The sequence below is a fragment of the Diospyros lotus genome, chromosome 1 (assembly GCF_014633365.1).
Source record: "Diospyros lotus cultivar Yz01 chromosome 1, ASM1463336v1, whole genome shotgun sequence".
NCBI lineage: Eukaryota > Viridiplantae > Streptophyta > Magnoliopsida > Ericales > Ebenaceae > Diospyros > Diospyros lotus.
Window position 1 is genome coordinate 42,794,479 of NC_068338.1, and position 21,264 is coordinate 42,815,742.

At 35.7% G+C, this 21,264-nt stretch overlaps 4 protein-coding genes across 4 annotated transcripts; 3 read left to right on the top strand and 1 right to left on the bottom strand.

Annotated features, from left to right (window-relative positions):
- Positions 1-970: 970 nt before the first annotated feature.
- On the top strand, positions 971-1,979 carry LOC127793263 (protein DMP10-like). The gene is made up of 2 exons (XM_052324101.1): positions 971-1,152; positions 1,360-1,979. Exons 1-2 carry the CDS (start codon positions 1,000-1,002, stop codon positions 1,810-1,812), a joined length of 606 nt encoding a protein of 201 aa, XP_052180061.1. The 5' UTR covers positions 971-999; the 3' UTR covers positions 1,813-1,979.
- A 2,094-nt stretch (positions 1,980-4,073) lies between these two features.
- Positions 4,074-4,984, top strand: LOC127793801 (uncharacterized). Its single transcript, XM_052324537.1, has one exon. The coding sequence runs from the start codon at positions 4,127-4,129 to the stop codon at positions 4,982-4,984; it is 858 nt and encodes a 285-aa protein (XP_052180497.1). The 5' UTR covers positions 4,074-4,126.
- Positions 4,985-11,474: 6,490 nt separating this feature from the next.
- LOC127787373 (uncharacterized) lies at positions 11,475-13,659 on the top strand. Its single transcript, XM_052315391.1, has 3 exons — positions 11,475-12,097; positions 12,609-12,632; positions 12,747-13,659. The coding sequence occupies exons 1-3, from the start codon at positions 11,902-11,904 to the stop codon at positions 13,061-13,063; spliced, it is 537 nt and encodes a 178-aa protein (XP_052171351.1). The 5' UTR covers positions 11,475-11,901; the 3' UTR covers positions 13,064-13,659.
- On the bottom strand, positions 13,310-20,579 carry LOC127787381 (glutathione synthetase, chloroplastic). Its single transcript, XM_052315402.1, has 12 exons — positions 20,133-20,579; positions 19,750-19,919; positions 17,957-18,032; positions 17,528-17,658; positions 16,067-16,189; positions 15,896-15,976; positions 15,455-15,535; positions 15,264-15,333; positions 14,747-14,868; positions 14,142-14,281; positions 13,862-14,054; positions 13,310-13,665 (listed from the first exon to the last, which is right to left on the bottom strand). Exons 1-12 carry the CDS (start codon positions 20,490-20,492, stop codon positions 13,542-13,544), a joined length of 1,671 nt encoding a protein of 556 aa, XP_052171362.1. The 5' UTR covers positions 20,493-20,579; the 3' UTR covers positions 13,310-13,541.
- Between the last annotated feature and the right edge of the window lie 685 nt (positions 20,580-21,264).

Below are 21,264 nucleotides of genomic sequence, written 5' to 3' on the forward strand. Positions count from 1 at the left end.
TTTTAAGATGATATATTTTTATCATTTGATGTCTTTAGTCATCTCATGCATCAATTAATTCGAATAAAATAAAATAATCTATGAATGAAATAAAAGACATCAAATGATGTACACAAAGGTGTACATCAATAGCATTTTTTGAAATGAAATAAAAGAAGAATGCAAAGTGAATATATTAATTATAGCCAATGGTGTGTTGTCACCTAAGTGTTATGATTGTCATTATTCATTTTCATAACTATTTTTTTTTGTTTTGGAAATATACAACTTTAATGTGTTAGATAATAATTTTAGACAGGAGTTTTAGGAAGACAAAATACGAGTGAAGAGTTAGAATTTTTATAAGGTTAAAATTGTATTTTTGTTTTGTTTAATATAATTAAATTATTATAAAATAATATAAAACAAGCATTAAATGCCTTTCTATCCAGATAGATTATATCCAACTAGATTTACCGTTTATTAATATCAAACAGCCCCGGCCCACTAGCTTGATGGTGATTGTTAAAATTAATTAATCAGATAATGATTGGGTGGAAACAAAAATCATATAAGGTTAAATTAATATTACCAAATTGAAATTGATATCTGTTGGTTTGGGAATTGGGAGTATTAATTGACGAAAGAGATAACAATTAAGGGAACCAAATTAATTAAATTAAATAGGAATATGCAGAATCAACAGAACAGACAGACAAGACAGATGGGAATATTAATTGAAGGGGAAAGTAGAGAAAGCACTCAACAAAATATATATATATATACTTTTCCCGAGTTAACACACAAAACTCACATTAGGCATCACCCCCAATTAATGGGACAAAAATCACATGTCATTTTCTTGCTTATGGATCACAAATTAGGCATGCAGTTGCAGTACTACTCCTCTCCTCCTCCATCTACTTATATAGCTAGCTCTTTTTAAACCAATTCCCATTCCCATATATTCCCATTCCAACCACCACTACTTTCCAAACCAAACTAATCCATCCAGTCTCCATGGCAGATCAGTCGAAGCCCCGCGGCTCCAGCCACCCCCTCCACAGAACCCTAGCCAGCGCCGCCAGCCTCGCCAACCTTCTCCCAACCGGCACCGTCCTCGCCTTCCAGGCCTTGATGCCTTCCTTCTCCAACCATGGCACCTGCCAGCAGGTTCTTAAATTACATGATCATCATTATATCAGTTTAATTACGTTTGATTTTAGATTAGGGTTATCTCTTGGAATTACTTCAGATTTATCTATTTATATATGGATCTTAAACATATTATTTATATATTTCAATTCACAACATATAATAATCTTTTATTTATTTGTTTTCGATGCGTGTGTAATTACTCTTTCTATATAACCCGGCCAGATGTCGAATAAGTACCTGACGATATCTCTCGTTGGCTTCTGCGCCGCCCTCTGCTTCCTCTCGTCGTTCACTGACGGCTTCGTGGACGGCGACGGCAAGTTCTACTACGGCATCGCGACGTTCAAGGGGCTGTACATCTTCAACTACGACAATCGCGAGGGCGATCAGGAGAGGAAGAGCAAGGCGGAGCTGGCGAGGTTCAAGATCGGCTTCATAGACTTCGTTCACGCGTTCGTGTCCCTGGTGGTGTTCTTGGTGCTGGCTTCGAGCGATCCGGAGGTGCAGAGCTGCCTCTTTCCGGCGGCCGGAGCCAACCGGAATGTGTTGATTATCAATCTGCCGTTGGGGGCTGGCGTTCTGTCGAGCTTTCTCTTCATTCTCTTCCCCACTACTCGCAGAGGTATCGGATATGCAGAAACTGCAGCTCCTCCTGGCTCGGTGAATTCCCCATGATCTTGATACATGATTTAGGCCAATCCATGCATATATATATATATATATAGTGTAAGCTTCATGTAATGACACATATATATATATATATGCATGTATATCCTTAATTTAGATTTGGTATGTACATTGCTTAATTATGTTTAGAATTGATGATGTAATAGATTTTACTTAGTGAGATTAAAAGTTTGTTATATGCTTTATTTCTTATATGCTTTATGTAAATATTATATTCATCCCACGTTCTATCTGTTTGTCATATTTTCATTATTTTGCAACAACATTTCCATTGGCTGGTTAAATAATAAAAACACATTTTCTTAAAAAAAAAAATAGATTTATATAAATATATATGTTAAGATCGATATATACAATTTAGCATATAAGTTAGTTTAGTATATATATTATTTATGTTATATTTTGTAAATTAAAAAATTCCATTTGAGGTATTATATTCAATGCAAACAATTAATGTATTTTGTATGATGTGATTTTGTAGGCAAATTGAGCTTCCCTTGTTAATACGTACCCCGTAACCCTAAAATTCCGAATCTAATATTCTAGATTTTATTAAATCAATATCATATCTAGTTTGAGATGCATGCAAACTAATTAATTAATACAACACATGCATTGTGTTACATATATATTTGTATAAATTAATATAACAATTTACTACATTTATATATATATATATGTATGTTATGCAGACCAATTTATGTTCGAAAATAATAATCCAATACAAAGTGCAAACTTCTTTATGTTAAAAAACTCAAAACATTACAAATTTAACCATATATATATATATATATAGAGAGAGAGAGAGAGAGAGAGAGTAAATTTTACATGTTTAATTAATTTCGTCCAAATTAATTAGATATCATCCATGGCCTTGACTAGAGGTCTATATATATTTTATATCTAGAGAGTCATAATTACAAATTTTTTTATTTTAGAAAATACATTTTATTTTATTTTTTTTAATTTTTTAAACAACTTTTTTTGAATAATGATTATTAGATAACTTTAGAAGAGGAAGAAAAAACCGTCGACGGGATTCACACAAAACTTGCGTGTGGCAACGCTACCTACCTCTTTTTTCTCTCTCTCTCTCTATATATACACACACGCACACACACCCCATCTTATCCTTGACCAAATTAAGGTCAAAAGAGAGTCAGCATAACAAACTTCATTCATCGACAGCTAAGATTGTGGAATATATATATATATATATATATATAGTGAGAGAGAGAGAGAGCTCAGAGAGGGAGAGGGGTTGCGTTTACTTCTCAAAGTCTAATTAAGGCCTCCATACCTTAGCAAGTACGTGTCCACACCAACTCAATTTTCCTTTTCCTTAATTTCCAAAAGGGTACGTAAGTTGAATATGAAGAAACTTTTAATATAACATATAAAATAAAATTAGATTTCCTTTTTGTTTCACTCACGAGGAGCTAAGATAGACAGTGAATTTTTAATTAGACATATATATATACATACCTAAAGAATATATATACATACATGATATCATCAATATATAATTAACTTACAATTAAACATATTTCATAATAATGATAATATAGATAGCATGAAATTAAAAAAAAAAAAAGAAAGACATGCCTAAAGTTCACAAATTAATTAAACTCAAATCACATAAAATTAATTAATAACTAGCTAGTTTGAACTCATCAACCCAAACTATCTAATACTAAGCCCAACTACGTACCCCACCCTACCCGGCCCAGTGGTCGGTCATGCCAAATTTATCATTTAACTCCAATATATATCCCCACATTAATTAATTTGATCCTTAATTACATTGCTCCAATATTACATATCTATATATTTGTATTTGAAAGAGATTATATATCAATTCCAATATTAGCTGGAGTTAATTATTTGAATCTAGCTCATTTTAATTATATATATAAAACAAAAGCTTCTAATATAAAATTGTGTGTGTATATATATATATATATATATGCTAGCTAGGTAGCTATTAAAACAATATATAAAATGCATATCAATTATAAAATTACTACGTACGTACGTACGTACTAGGTTAATTTAAAGTAATATTTTTATTTGAAAATGTAAAATAAGCAAATAATATAAATATATAAAAGGGAAGAGAGAAGAGAGAAGAGATGAAGATGAGGATAGGAAAGAAGAGTGGAAGAGTAGAGGTAGATGTTGTATGTATTAGTTCAAGGTCTGATCTTTTACGTGGGTCCCGCCACCGATTCCTCTCCTTCTCTCTCGCGCTGGCACTCTTCTCGCCATATCACCCCCCGTCCTCCCCTCGCCTCGATCGCCAATGTTATTTATACTGCCCCTCCCTCTCTCTTCTCTAATTCTATTCATTTCCCAAATGTCCATATTCCTCTCTTTCACTTCTCTCTGCACCCTCGTCATGAGTTTTTGCCTCAAGAGCCTCCACTCTCTCTTCAGTTTCTCCCTTTCTCCTGATCCTGCCTTCAAGCCCAATAATAATGTCACTGCGATCGAATCCCCCCGCCGGACCCCTGCCACCTCTTCTCCGGGGATATCTGTTGAAAATGTCGTCCACTTTCCGGAGGCGGCGGTCGTGAAGAAGGATCCCGGCGGAATTGGGTTTCTCGACGAAGTCGGCGGCTGCGTGGACGGCCTGATGTCGTGCACGGAGAGCCTGGGGTTCGAGAGCTCCGATGAGAGGAGGTTTGAATGCCAGATTGGGGGAATCCAGAGCGGTGGCCAATTGGTTGCCTCGAGGACAATCAAATGCAGGAGAGCAGCCTCGAAGAGCACTGAGGTGAAGAAGTTTCCGCCGCCGATTTCGTCTCTGGATCACAACGGCCGGCCGACTTTCCTTCTCCGGTCGGTGAGGAGAGACGGCAGGCTGGAGCTCGCGGGCGTGAAGATCGAGCGCCCGGAGATTCTCCATGCTTCCCGCGAAGATGGACGGCTGAGATTACATCTCATTCGGGAAGCATATGAAGAAGAGGAGGAGGAGACTGAAGAGGCGAGCGAAGAAGAGGGGGCGGAGAAAAGTGACAAGAAGTGGGCGTTTCCGGTGAAGAGCGCCGGCGGAGAAGGGCTCCGGCGGTGCCACGAGATACTAAGCCGCGGCCACCACCACCACGGCGGCGGAGGGGGGCTGCATGGGTGGAGACAGCCCTGCCTGACGATAAGGTGAAGGGGCCCGGGGGGGGGGGGGTGTCACGTGCGGGACGAGGGGGGAGATTTTAGATCACAGAAAGAAGTGCACGTGCGTTGGGCTTGTGCATGGTTATATAGAATTAGATATAGAAAAACGTTTTTGCATGGAATTAGCGAGTTTTTTTTTTTTTTTTTTTTTTTGTGTGGTCCTTTTACCATTTTAATTCTTTAATATATTTTCAGTTTTCCACCATGGCCGTCAGCGTCCACGTGGCATGGATCCGGGGTTGACGGTGGGTTCTATTTCGGGCCGTTCGGCGTCTCGAAATCATTGCAGAAGAAAGCGTCAGGAGAGAGAGAGAGAGAGAGAGAGAGCATGGTGATGGTGGGTTTTAGGTTTGCCAAATTTGGTTTGGATGTTCCACTTGCATCATTAAAATGCAGAAGCGTCACGCAATTTTAAGAACACTTCCATGTTTTTTTGTTCCTATGTTGCCAACTTGATGGTTCTTGAAAATTGATGCAAAAATAATTAATTAGCATGATGAATTATATTATTATATTGGGAATTCCAAATAAAGATGAATTAAATACAAATTTATTTTAGCCCATTTAATATGTTTTGATTTTTTAAATCTTATTTTAGACTAAACAAAATTAATTATTATCTACTACGTACTGTAATGAGCTAATCAACTGGGGGTCAAATGGATAAATTCGAAGCCGACCCGGCCGGCCGGCCACTTGGGAGAAGATGAGCTTCGAGAGAGAGAGAGAGAGACTTGTAGCTTAGATACGGACGAGACAACTGGGAATGTTTTTGCAATCAAAAGTGTGACAGCTCAGGCCACACTCAGAAATTAAGCTCAATCAATAAATATCTTTATTATTATTGATATGATATGATACCATAATTAATATAATAATATTATTAAATAATGATATATATAGCTATATTGATCAAAATTTTAATTAAATAAGTTTCTTAATATTTATAATTTGATGTTCTAATTAATATGCAACGCTAGCTGAGTGTTAATTGAAGGTATATTGATATCAAATAATATCATCAGGTATATATATATATATATATCCTTCAGATATTATTGCATTGATAATAATCAATAATCATGCGACAAGATAAAACGATAACAGCTGAAAAGTTCAAGTGGGAGTGTTAGCAGCAGCAAGTAGCTACGTACTCGCTTGCTTTCAGTGGTGCCAGATTCTAGAGGAGGCTTCATTTCTTATACATTTGTTCATGGGCGGAAGAGTTAAAAGTAAAATTTTTCAGCAAAGACAAAACTTATTAAAGAAAAAAATAAAAATTAATATAATAATATAAATATGCTGAAAGTTAGTATAATTTATTCAATACCTTGTAATAGTTATTTACGAGGTTTCATATTTTGATAACGTTATATAATAACTTTATTATCAATTTTCAAAAATATTTCTTTCTCAACATAAACAACTAGGCTATCATTCATCCATGTACCGATCTCTTGTCCGATTGTGCAATCTATCATTCACAATGTTCATTGTTGAAAATACTCTCTCGACAGTAGTAGTAGCAATCAAAAGAACTAGTGACAAAGTTAGAAATTTGTATACTAACGGATATGCTATGTTTTTTTCGTCATAACCAACTTCTCTTAAAGATCACCAAGGCCTTTTAATTCTTCAAACTCTTTGCTAGAGCAAATATTAAGAATAAAAGTTTCAAGTTGATCATTAAGTATTAGGAGATTTACTGATAAAAATTCTTTTGAATAAAACTCGGCAAGTTGAATCAATATTTTCTTGTCAAAAGTAGAGAATGAATCTTTTGGACATAAACATGCTACACAAAGAATCAACTCGGTATTTTCTTTCAAAAAAACGATCATTCAACTCTTGAAGTTGCATATCAATGACAACATAGAATAAATCTATATGGAAATGATGCAAATTTGTCATTTTTAGAGCTTGACATTATGGGCGACCACGAGATTCACGGCGATAAACATATTATCTATGTTTGGAACATCAATATAGTGTACCTAACAAAAAGAATAGACTTGTTGCAAAAACGAATCTCATCCACCATCTCTAAAAGACTGGAGTCCTTGTTTACATAGTTTCATCGATTCTATTGCATTTACAATATCTTGAATTTTTCTCTGTAATGCCTTTGATAATTCATTTGTCATCATCAAAACAGTTCTCATCAATTGAAGATTAAATGCAAAATTAAATAATAGTATTGACTTCAACAAATTGTATACTTCACATTTTTTATTAGAATTTGATCCATCAATACTAATAATTTCAATTATAATGCGAACCCAACGTGTATCACCAAAACACTGAAATGTAGTTTTTTGATTAAGTCTCATTCCATTTAAAATATCACTATTCTCCAATGTTTTAGCAATAATATCTGCTTGTTTCCCTCGAATATGATCACAATATTTAGAAAATGCTCCAACAATATTAACCACATTAGCAACCAAGCAAAAATGGTTAGAACCTGGAGTATTCTTCTTTGCCATAGTTACAAAAGCTAGTTGAAATTGGTGAGCAAAACAATAAATGTAAAAAACACAAGGATTCTCTTTTAAAATAAACGATTTGAGATCATTGAACTCATCATGCGTATTACTTGCCCCATCATAACCTTATCCTCTCAATCTAGACAAATTTAGGTTATATCTAGAAAATGTCTTGTCTATTGTAGTTTTAAGTGAGAGAGTTATGATATTGAAAACATACTTAAGACCAATGAAACGTTCTTTTACTTGTTCATTATTGTTCACATAACATAAAACAATTGATATTTACTTATTTGTTAACAAATCATGAGATTCATCAATTAGAACAGAGAAAAATACATCTCCATTGTCTTTGATAATAACATTGATTATTTCAGTAGCACAGTCACTTATAATATTTTTTTGAACATCAGGTGATGTTAATTTGCAATTTAGAGGAGCATTGTTCATTGTAATTGTCTTAATCTCATCATTATGATCAGTTAGAAATTACAATTGTACTAAAAAGTTATATGGATTCTCTAAATTCTCAAATTCATCATGACCCCAAACACAAAAACCCATGTCGTAACAAAAGTCTAACACAATCAATTGATGCAATAAGACAAATTCGATAGTCACTTCGTACTTGTTTCGACTGTTTGAAGAAACTAACTGAATATGTTGCTTTTGATTCATCAAAGCCTCGCACTTGATGTGAGTTTTATTGTGTAAACTATCATGATTTCTGGATCGTCCGGGCCCAATCTCAGCCTTCTTCTTAGGCCCAATCTCAGCCCAATCTTGGTCTTCCCTCTGGATCCAGCCTTGGCCCAGCGCCAGCCTGCCATGGCATCATTGCGACTCCCACTAGATATCCGCGCAACCGCCTCAGATCCTACCCCCATTAATGTGGATATTAATGGTGAATCCCATCCACATTAATAAGGGTTCCGTCACCACCATGCTACCACCTGGGAACCTCCACCGACGCCGGATAGTCAGTCTCATCACCTGTAAACGCACGACACATGCATGCAGAAGAACATCTCCTCCTTCTATATCAACCAGCTCTCTTTAAAGGTAAGGTATGTTCTGACCTCTGACCTACTAATACACTGTATCTCCTTACTCTTTACTCACTTGAGTGTCGAAGTGCTTGTAGGTGCCAGCTGCCCCCCGGGATAGACCCATCGCCGGAGCCCACACCATGTCGTTGTGATCCCGCCTCCGACCGTCCTCCTCTGGTCAGGAAGGAACAATCTCCAACATGAATATTAAGCCTATCTTTACTTTTCCAATACAAAAATCCTTCACTAACAAAAGCATCGCCTTCTCCTTATTTACCCACATTTGTTTTAAATAGATAACAATATAAGCAAAAAGTAGTATCTTTTGATACATTATACTCCAACCAACTACCAAACTCTTTAAATCAAGCAAGATTGAATCGTCTAGTTTGTGTCTATCCAAATGATCTATATGGAAAGTTATGATTTAGAGGCTGGCACAGACCTTTTTGTATATATATATGCTCTTTGGACTTGATCTCGAATATTAACATTGTAACCAAAATTGGAATCCTTAGTCTATGATTGGGGGAAAGTTGTGTAACATCAAAATTAACACTATCTTATTTCTCACTATCAGCATCTTTTACAATCGACGAAGATTTTTGTTTTAAAAATCTCTCCATGACTGTTTTAAATTCAATATAATGAATGATAATTAGAGAATGCACAAATTCATAAATTCACAAATTTATCAATTGTGCATGTGCAAATTGCAATTGATCAATATCCACATTATGTGCGCTTATGCAATTGATCCAACAATCAAATTATGTGCGTATGTGCAATTGATAAACTTATTTATCAATCTTAACATCACATTAACAAATTTATTTTCGAGAAACCCAACATCAGTTAACAAAATTCAAGTTCACTTAATTTTAGAAATAGAAAAAAGAGTTTACCTTTTTGGGACAAAAATTGGTGAAGCTAGAAGCTTACTACTCATTAATTACATGAAGCAGGGGTTTAGGCTAGTGACGGAGCAAGAGAGAGCTAAAGAGGCAGCGATCGACCAGTGAGCGACGTTGGAGAGGCGAGCTGACAAGGGAAAAGCCGAGAAGGCAACACCGATGAGCGACGGAGTGAGAGAGTCGAGAGAGGTAGCAAGCGAAAGTGAGGCCAATAACTGAGGGGAGAGCTGGTGAGGGCAAGACGCGAGCAACAATTGAGGGAGAGAGGGGCAAGCTGGTGAGAGCAAGGTCGAGACAAGAAGCAACAGAGCCAAAGAAAGACAGCAAGCAAAAGCGACTGAGCGAAACGAGCAACCTCAGTGACGGTCTAACGGAGGCACAAAATGAATGAGAACGAGAGAAGAAGAAGGGCGAGATATGGGCGCTTGAATGCGAGAGGGAAGGTTTTCGAAATTATTATGGCCCCGAGTATAGGCCAAAATTAATGGCGGGCCAAGGCATAGGCTCTGCCCTTGCATTTGTTGATTGGCGGAAAGTCAACCGTGAAATTGAAATTGAAATGGAAATGGAAATGGAGGAATAATAGGGTTCAATTAGAGTATGATTAATAAGATTTTTTTACCTTTATAATTTATTAAGATTATTTTAATAAACAATATTATCCAACACAAAATCTAATTTATTAAAATTGTTATAATCTACTATTATTTAACCTTCCCGTGTTAGCATTGATGCCAAAAAGTTTATGGGTGGTGTGGTGGGATTAGCTTAGTTTAATTACCAACCATGTAATCTAAAAATTGCATCCTTCCCGTAATTAATGAAATACTACTTAGTTGTTGTCGGCGGCGGTTATTTCTTATTCGTTTTTGCATCAAGTAGGCATGTTAAAAAGACCGGATAGGCCCAGCAGGCCCACATTAAAAAGAAGTAAAAAGCTTGATATGATAAGACTTATTAATACATGATTATTATTATTCAACTAACATTTAATTAGTAACCCCTCATTACGTACGTACCACAACTATTAATAACATCAATTACGCTTTATTAACATTTAATCAACATCCTTAAAAATGCCAGCCTAGCTCATCCCACATATATATAGCTAAACAATTTCACTAAGCTTCCCTTAGCTACCTTATTATCTCTCACATATTTTATTAATCTTAAAATTAACTCACAAATTCCGTTACATAAATTTTAGTTTTATAATCATATCTATTTTTTTATATAAAGTATATCATTTTTCTTTTAGATAGCCCCCCATACAATAGGCTTAATTAATTCACAAGTTTTTCTTTTATGTAAATTTGTCACAAATTCTACCTCAGAGTTTTTTCTTTTTTGACTATTCATAACAACTTATATTAATAAATGCATCAAGATTGAGGTACAATTGCTTGCATCACCAAAATATTAATGAAGTACCATAAATGCCCTTTAAATATGCATGGCTAAACTAAAACATAGATCACTATAATTAACAATATATTTAGTATTTTGGATAAATAAAGTGCAAAACTAAATGAGTGTATTTCAATTTTAAGGTTAAGTTCACCATTATATTTTTTAAAAATTATATTCACTCACTATATTTTAATATTTGAATTTAAATTAATTAATCATTATACTTTAAAAAGACACAAATTATAACTATAGAGAGTTTTTAAAGTATAAATTTGGAATTTGATTTGGGTATTTACAACTATATATATATATATATATGTATGTAGAATTATTTTAATTTTTAATTGAGGATAGAGTTAACATTAATAGTAGGATTAAAAAGTATTAAACAGCGTTTAACACACATTTAGAATAATTGTTAACGTGATTTCGAGTCTAAAAGTAGGTAGAGTGGCTTATATGATATTTTTGAAAATACTATTTATTTAATGTTGTGCATAAAAATGAAAAGAAGAAGAAGAAGAAGAAAAAGAAGTTAGCCCTAAAAAGCCAAGTGAGAGAGACTGACACGGCCATGCAATCAGAATCCCTCTTTATTTAAAGCCGTGTTTGTGCGAGTGTCTGTTTTGCGAGGCCCCATCAAACCAAGAAAGCAGAGACTTCTTCGTCACACAAACGCGGCCCAAAAGGGTCTTCCTCTCCGTGGCCATATTTCCTCCCCAACACTGCAAATCAAATCAGCCCTGCATTTCTGCATGTACCCATTCCATCATTTCATCTCACTTTCTCGGGATCTCATCCGCTTTCACTTTCTCGAAAACAACAAAACCACCCAGATTTTCTCTCATTAAAATTGATTTCCTCGTCATCACAAATCCCACATTTTCATTTTCAAATCTTCTCACTTGTGGGGGACTGTAGTGTTCTAATCTAATGATTGGGTTAGAATCAGAACTCTTAAATCTCTCGCCCAGATCTCGAAAGACGGAAACTTGATTTTTCTTGTTTTAGAAATTGCTTTCCAATAGTTCGGGAAATAGGATTTTGATGGCGTATCAGTCGGATCATAGGTCTTGCAGTCCCGTGGTTGTGAGATGTTCGTTGTTTTGGGTGGTTCTGTTGTTGGTTTTCTTCATTGTGGGGCGGCCAATTCTATGGTTCTTGAGGGCGAATTCACATTCTCTTGCTTCGTGCCAGTCTTGCGATTGTGATTGTTCTTCAGACGAATTCTCCACGCCTCTAGGTGAGTGCAATTTTCAGTAATTGTTGATGTATAATAATAAAATGTTCATTAATATAGTGTCTTTGATTTAGTTATCTGGTCATGCATCTCAGATCTTTGCTGTAGTTGATAGACTCATGGTTTTGCCTTTGTAATTACTGAAATCAATGCGATTACTAGACTGACAACCCCACATAATTAAATAAAGATTTAAATTATTGTTGTTGTTGTTGTCTCTCTTAAGTACTGAAATTGATGCAACAAGCGTTGCTTATGATAAATATCAATAGTGAAGTTGAGTTTTGGAGCATGACCTCGATAAATTATTATCTGGGTTTGACAAATATGAAAAATATCATCTTGTTTGGGCAATATACCTTGCCAAAATGCATAATTCAGTGATATACAATAGAAAAATTTACAGATAATCTTGTAGTTCTTGGTATTTCTTTGGCTTGCATCTTAATCTCTAATATTATGATTTTCGCAATATGGTGTTCTCACTTGGAGTTAATGGCAATTTTTATTGCAGGGTTTTTAAACAGTTCCTATTCAGGTCAGTCCATCTCCTTGAGAGAGAAAAGAAAACCATCTTATTTGCTTTCAGCCTTTTTATTATTATTATTATTATTATTATTTTGTTGAGTTTGGGGTTGCCTTATATGTGCAGATTGCGGTAAAGATGATCCTGAAGTTAACGAAGAGTTGGAGAAGGACATGATAGGTCTACTGTCAGAGGAGCTGGGCCTGCTGAAGAGTGTCAGTCGCGACCACTTGGCGCGCACCAAGGAGTTGATAATGGACACAAAAAGAAGCTCTTGGCATTACCAGAAAGAGGCCGAAAAGTGCAATGCAGGGGTGGAAAGTTGCGAAGAAGCGAGGGAGAAGGCCGAAGCAGCCATCATGGAAGAGCGAAAGCTCTCCGCATTGTGGGAGGAAAGAGCCCGGGATCGTGGTTGGAAGGATGAAAGAAGAACATTTTCATGAATTTCATGTAGCTCTATGCTATACACATTTTTAGTGTGTGAATATAAACATTCTGCACTTTTCCTTCTGTTTTGACAATTCAGTGATGAACAAATTGGTCTCGTGATTGTTCAATAAGAAGAGTATGAACCTGAAGAACATGGCTGTTCACTTCCCCCCGAATTCAGAAAATGGAGTAGCCTTTCTAAAGCACTCCTCCCGGTTTTGTAAGAGTCGGCAAGAGTTGTTTCCGTAAGCAGTCTTACCTGAGGTGTTCATAAAGAGAACTGCCCGAATGCTAGATAATTTTTAAATTCATTACAAGATAACACCATCAAAGAGACTGCCAAACATTCTGCTGTTTCCATACAGAATCGAGTAAATGCCAGCGAAAAATGGGCCAAACATGGAATCCCCATATTTAATGCATCCCTCACTTTCCGGGAAAGATGAGGAAAATGATGAATGAAGCAAAGAAAAGAGAGAAGAAAATCATCTGTCAAGCCAAATATACGCTGTCCAAAACTGCAAATCCAGCAGCTACGCCTCCCTCATTTGATGAAGAAACCTTTGTTCGCATTAAGTAACCGCATTGCTCATTCACAATTACTCTATCTTTGTTTCTGCAAATTCAGATGCAGACAACCATTTGGAAGAAAATGAATCATTTTCACAAAAACAGGAACATAATAATGACTTAAAAGAAAACAAAAGATCCTTTGAGTGCCTGTAAAAAAAATGAAACGTGTTGGGAACAAGGAGAAATAATGATCATCGCAGCATCCCTAGCATCAAAGCGGAAGTGACAGTGTCACGTACCTTAGATAAGCACTATAAATCCCGAGTTCTGAGACCGCATGATCTTTATAACAAATACCATCCCGCATCAAGAATGTGGGTGCAATAATTGGGAAAATCCTTTGCATGAGTATGTAGGCAGCATGCTCTTCAGTATTTTCCTCTTGCAATCTTAGTAAACTTTTCCTCACATCATCTCCATAGATATTATTGCCTGAAAAAGGATTTCAACTTGAATTACTGGTAATATAAATTATATCAGCAGTAGAAAAATATAAAAGCAGCTTATGTAATGGGTAACCTCCGCCTTCTCTTTGTGGTTTCATAACAAAAAAATCAGGTTTTTCAATTGCATCCTTCACAATATTTGAGTTATCCAGACTCCACAATCCCGCAAAGCATTTTCGCAGTTTGGCAATATCACCTTTGTTCTCAAGAAACCTGCCAAGAACAAATCAAATCATTTCTTAACATATGAAATAACGGAGCTCAATCAAGTTTCTTTTCAACAAATTCAATTAGTTTACTAAATAACACGGTTCCCTGGGAAAGTAAGAAGACAGAAAAGAAAAATTCCTGATTGATAAATTAGCATAAGCTCTACTAACTTGGTCCTGGTTCTTTGAGTGATTTATGGCAGAGAAAATGCTGTAAAAGAAACAACTAGCATCCAATTATTGTTGATGTATAAGCAAAAGACTTCTAATTTTAAGGAAATTACAGTCAAGGTTCAAAACAAATTATACGCATATTTACTCCCAATAAAAGAGAACAATGAGCAAGCAGTATACTTGCTTATCATGGCAATCACAAGTGAATTCTTTTGATTCCTGTAAACTCTAGATAAGATGCAAATTATCTGAATAATGGGAAGTACCAAGGCAATAGTTAAAACAATGAATTTACCTCTCAAGAACATTGGGTTTTGCAAGCTCCTGCTGTATCTTCTTGGTGCCTGCTAAATGATGAGAAATTGAAGGGCACTTGATAGCAGAAGAATGCTCCATGAGTAGCCTAGCCCTCCATTCCTACAAAGTGGATAAGGGCTTATTATTACAGAGACTGACTCAAAAGCTCACCCTTGGGTGGAGCCAGGAGGAATGTAAACCAGATTTTGAAGATATCCCGAATATCCAATATTTAGTGAATTTATGATTGCTATAGAGTAGAGGGTTTGATTGTAATGGTTTCAAGAGGGCTAATATTAACAGAGAAAAAGCAATGAGAAACTCGAGATAGTGGCACTTAAACAATTAAAAGAAACAAAAAGTACACGTTTGCCACTAAAAGATTGAAATCTACTGCATTGGCACCTTACACATGCAAGCATCAACAATCAATATTACATACATGGGAAAGTTAACCTCCTCTTTGATTAGAATTAGAAATGCAAGCAGCAGCGAAATGAAGCAGATCTACTTACAGATTCTGATGGATAATCAGTCGGTGCATACCCTGCTCTGAAATAGATGACTGCAATTGCTTGACCTCCACTACAAGAGTAAAAGATTTCAACTTTATGCTAAAAATCACAAGGCAATTCAACAAACTTCGAACAGGATTAAGAAAGAAAGAAAGAAAGAAAAATAGTATTCAAGCCGTAATGCTACATACACAAGAAGGGTTCCATCTGGTAGACGTTCCCCTTGCTTATCAATTTCTGCCAAAGTTTTTCGGATGGTTGTAACATTGTGCGTGTTACAACAGTTAGGAGAAACATCTGAAGAAAACTGGCCATGCTGCTAGCATATGGTATAAGTAAATTCCATGAAACATATGGAATCATCAGGACATGTAAAATTTAGCTTATAAATATTTTTCAACTTTCAAACATGCATTTCTATTTGTCATGTGCCGCTAGGATATGATATAAGTAAATTCCAAGAAACATGTGGAATCATCAGGACATGTAAAATTTAGCTTATAAATATTTTTCAACTTTCAAACATGCATTTCTATTTGTCATGTGTTTTGCTAATGCTCTGTTGTTCTGACACTTGAACATACTGCTAAGATTTATGTATAGGAACTTCATGCAACTGTAAGGTAGGATATCTTTCCCCAAGTACAGTAGAAAGCCAATGTTGGTCGTACATATTGCGCTCTTCAGTTTGGACTACAATCATAACTACAGCCCTGCAGACATATTTATAAAGAGTGAAAACTTGATCCAGGTGAACGCACTATTGAAAAAGAAGCAAGGAACCTAATATAATCAATTCCAACCTTGGATTATTAAATTCAGTCCATGCTTTAGCCAATGCATCTGCAAACTGACTCACAGCTGAATTCTCAGGAATCCTTCTGCTATCTAACCCAAGTTGTTTACCGTATTGATTCAGTAAGCTCCTGCAAATTAACACCCACTATTTATGCAGTTTGAATCATTATTTTATGTTCAATGAACTAGAAGGTAAGTTTCTCTTTTTTTTTCAACTAAAAATATGCCTACAAATTCTACTATTGTACTAAGTAAGATCAGACTGACTTCTACAACACAAGGTATGTTCTAGGCAAGATGAAGTGAAATGCAAAGAAAAGGGGAAAAAAGGTACTGAGACAAAGTGAAATGCAAAGAGAATGAATCCAAGAGAAGAGAGAATGTAAAGAAGAGAAATTCACATTCAAGGACTGCTAAGTGTGGTTGTGATTAATATTTAAAATGTACAGTGAAATTTACTTATTAGCTCACTTCTCTGAAATGTATAGTGAATAATATTTAAAATGTTAAATGATGGTCATACTTACATTGATTTGTTTGAGAAGAAAATCAGTGCTATTGTAATCTAACATTATTGGAACAATGGGCCCTCTTTTCATGTTAAATCATGAAATAACAAAGAGGATTATGACTAGAAATTCATAGCAAAATTAAGAGTGGCTTTGAAGTCACATAAAACTATTCAGGTAACTCAACTTGGTTCAGTGTCATCAGGAAGAAGGAAACTTAAGTACTCATATCAATACCATCGATCCAAATTCTTCTAAAATTTTAAGAAGTTCTATGCATTAGTAATTGCAGTGTCTTTTTGTCAATGCATTTTTCTTTTCTTCCCATCACCTAGCATTTTATGATTTGGATTTTACTTTCCCTTATACAAAAGTGCATCATTTCTAATTACTCACTGATGAATGTCATAACCTGCACTAAGCTAGCTTAGTACCCTGAATCACCTACATGACATCTCCGAATTGTGCCCACTCAGTAGGCTAATAGTTCAATTGCTAAAATTTGCAGGTTCTTTTCTAGAAGATCTTTTCCACTGAAAGTTCTTATCTGTGGATCCATGTTCTCTGCATGATATATATTAGTATCCTTCCCGAAGTAGGTAGGAGAGGACTTGAAGTGACTGTTTTGGTCCAACTGGATATAGCCCACAAGAATGATTATTTTCCTTTTGTTCAATGGCATTTGCTTGGATTCCTCCTTGAATTTTCCCCAAATCTAAGCTGCAATGCATAAATATTACAGCCAAAATAACATTATTGCTGCTCCATTTGAGAATTTTGCACCTACATAAACACGATAACTGCCAAAAACAAGTTGAATTGAATAATAACTGACTCTCCATGCATGAGTTGGTTGTATGAACGACAACATCGAATAAGAACAGCAAGCTTACCAAACAGAACAATAATAATTGTGAAGACACCAAATATTATAAAACTGATGCTCATGTACTTAACCTGTGAAGCTTGCTGACAAGACAACCAAGGCCAGGAAATGAAGATGAAATCGTGTTGAGCTCTATCTGAAGTAGCAATTTAGTTTTTTCATCAAGCATATAATCAGAGCGATATAAACCCAAGCGTATTTCCTAGTTCAATGATTGAAAAGAAAATTAGTATGTTCTGCACATCATAAACTAAATGCACTTCCCAGTATAACAAATTCTTGAATTATCTAAATGCAAAGAATAGGCAATGAGGTTCTAAAGACCAGTATTACTGTAATCATTCCATTTTCACCTAATGACATTAAAAAAAAAGCTGTTTTAGAATATATCATTAGCAAGGTTTAATAAGGATTATTCTGAGAATAAAAGAACTAATAAGATCAACTAGCTGAGCTGTATTAAAAAATCAGCATTGACTACCTCATCTACAAAATCTTACCTCTTTCTTGTTAATTTCTAGCATCTTGGAATGAATATCCAATAGTCTGGAGGTGAAAGGATCCACTTTCTTTGTTCTAGATGTACAAGAAAAGAGGAATATTTTCAGTTCCCATAAACTGCAGATCTTTTATAGAAGAAAACGTATTTGGCCAAGGCATATGTTAAACCAGAGGAGGACAAACAACATAGACAAAAGCAAAAAACTGCAAATAGAGTTCTCCAAAAAACTGCAAGAGTGTTGCATTGGATAGATTATAATTGAGAATTTTGTACAGTCAAGAAATATGCTTTTTAGCTTGAAAGCCAGCATAAGTGAGATAGAAGAAGGATGAGACAATAAAGAACATGGTTCAAAATGATTAGACTACACTATAAGAAGGCTGGAACAACACTCAGCAGGCAGAAGCATGAGGTCAATAAGTGCTCAGAAGGCTTTAATATGTGTGTGAACCAGCCAATCACATAAAGGCACTATGCATCAAAAGTGTTGTCATTCAAACACCAAAAGGAAATAAACTAAGTTAGTTGGTAGTCATGCATTGAATCTGACATAGGATCCTTGACAGGGATGGCATTCATTTATTATGCCTATAGACAATGCGAATAACTTCATACATTCAGAAACTGCAGTCATGTTTTCAAGTCTGTAGGAGTCCAACTAGCAAGCTTGTATCACCAAACCTGTTAGCCCACAAATGGGACATGTGTCTTGTTCATCATATAAATATACATGAGTTTGAAGCCAACCGTACTGAGGTGAGATCATATGTTTGTGACCAGCCGAACTGGTTGATGAATAGTTAGGACACCTGGCCAGTGTTAAAGGGCCAGATGATTCAGCTAGCATAAGTGTATGCAGGTAAGGATAAGCACTATCCTTGGAGGCAAGCAGTGTTAGTATACAAATGCCTCAAAACACATCCAAACCAGAAAATTCTAAGATTATGTGTTGCTTGGAAGCTTAAGACTCAGACTGTCACCTAAATGAGTGTACAGTGCCAATGGGTCAATCTGATTGAAGAGGGAGCCTTGTTTCAATTCTTTTAGGAATGAGTTATATGGCGTAAGGTATATGAACAGATAGTCTAACTTGGTTTAGGTTGGGACTTATCCTTATCCTTGGTAAAAACCCTCTCTTATAAGCTAGATTATCCTGCTCCTATACATTGAGACTTCCACCACAGGGGGATGTACATCATTTATCAATCAGCATCAATACCCTAAGCTCTAAAACATTCTTTGCCTCTAGTCCTGTTTTCCAAAGTTGCATCTCTCCTCCATTACCTTTTATTCCTTTGTTTATTGCTTCTTTGTGCAACCAATGAACTCTCACCCACAAAATCATGCATGTAGGTGACGTTATTCATACCAAAAGAGAAATTATTCTCATGCGAAATTTCCTGCATTGTTACTATACTATGGTCCTTACAATAACATCTAGTACTTCATCCTTTCTCCTTTTGGGATCTTCACTGGTCCGTGGTTTGACAAAAACAAAGTCCTATATGGTCATAAAGTATCAGGATAAGGGCTGCATTCACCCAAAGTAACTTGGTTAAAAAAGGAGTTAGTTGTGCTAAGTGAACTTAAAGAAGCGACAACTAAAAAGAAGGGCTTTCAAATCAAGGGCTTGTAAAAACTAATATTTGAACCTCATATTCCTCCATGGTGAATAACATAAGATTATAGGACTCTAAATTCATGAACATAGGTAAATAATTGATCCTAGATTTACTAGATTATTCACCTTCATTGCAGTTTGAGAGAGAGAGAGAGAGAGAGAGAGAGGACCTGGAGAGAGAGAGCTGCAAAAAATCACCATCCAAACTCACTCGATCAACAAGTTCATTGAAAATAGGGGCCAACTCACATGCTTGTTTCCAGTGACCTTCTGGGAACGCCATGGGCAGCAGAGCAAATGGGGCATGAACCATCCCCACCCCAGGCACTCTTCCTGATCTCTGCATGTTAAAAAATCACCATTTTTCCACATCAATCTTGTGTTACTTTTCGAAGTGCCCATTGCCATCAAAGAATCACAGAACCAGAGTGACAGATTCAAATTAAACAATTATGGAAACAATTTGGATGAAAGGGAAGAAAAAAGGGACTCTCCCTGAAATCTAGAGAAACAAAATCAAGACAGCATCTCTTCAACTCTCTATCCCACTGACCTTTACATTTTTGTCTCCAACAACAAGCCCGTGAAGCGAACTCCAAACCAGAGCATCATACTCCAATCTCTGAAGCAATTCCGGGTCGATTCTGTGAAGATCAGACATGGGTTTTGAAGGGTTTTCCTCTGGGGTTGTGATTTCTTCAACTTTGCCACACTTCGCAGGCAGAATTGCTGAAGAAGAAGACTGTGACATGGTAGGTTTTTGATAACGGGTACGAACGATTTTGGAGGTGGGGTTGAGGGTGGAACCCAACTCTGATTGGCGAGGAGAAAGAGTGGTGGCGTTGGCAAGGCAGAAGGAGAAGCTATTGGACAAAGAGAGGGAGAGAGAAGAAGATGAATGACCAGCGCCCATTTGACACTATTTTCGTAGATAAAGTGAACTACTTGAAAATGTCAAGGTTCATGCGTGTGTGAATCGTAAGATCTTCGACAGTATCAACGCTGGCGGCCATGGGAAAAGGCCAAAAAAAAAAAAAAAAGAAAAAGAAAAGAAAAGAAAAGAAGAGAAGAGAAAGAAATAGAAGACGAATAAAGTGTTTGCTTCCATTTTCGGAAGAAAATGAAACAAAAAACAGAAGACAGATGAAGAAATGACACCTTGTGTGTGTGTGTGTGCTTGTGTTGTGCCATGTGCAGCCCTCAACTCATAAATGTTAAAAAGAGGAGAAAATGATTGGTTTAGAAGAGGGAGGTTTGTGTATATAATGTTGCAGTAAATTTTCTTTTACAGTTATTATTATATTATTATTATGTTATTGTAATAGTTTTAATTATAATTTTTAATGCCTAGCCATAGAATAAATCTAATAACTTTATATTAATTTCTGTTTGCATACCTCGTTCGTTGCTCAATGTGACCAACAACATGAGTGGAAATAAAAAATGGGCATAACAAAATAGTAACAAAAATAGGTTAAAATTTTTGCCCAAAACCATGCCATCTCTAAGCTATTAGCTAATCACCCATTTTTTTAATTTAAAGTTCTTATGATTTATTTTTAATTTCATGAAGTTAATAGTTTAAAATTGATTTTTTTTATGTTAAATTTAAATTATGAAAAATTAAATCTCAAGAGTCCAAAATACCAAATAAGATTTGTTTTTTCAGTGTGAATTAAAAAATG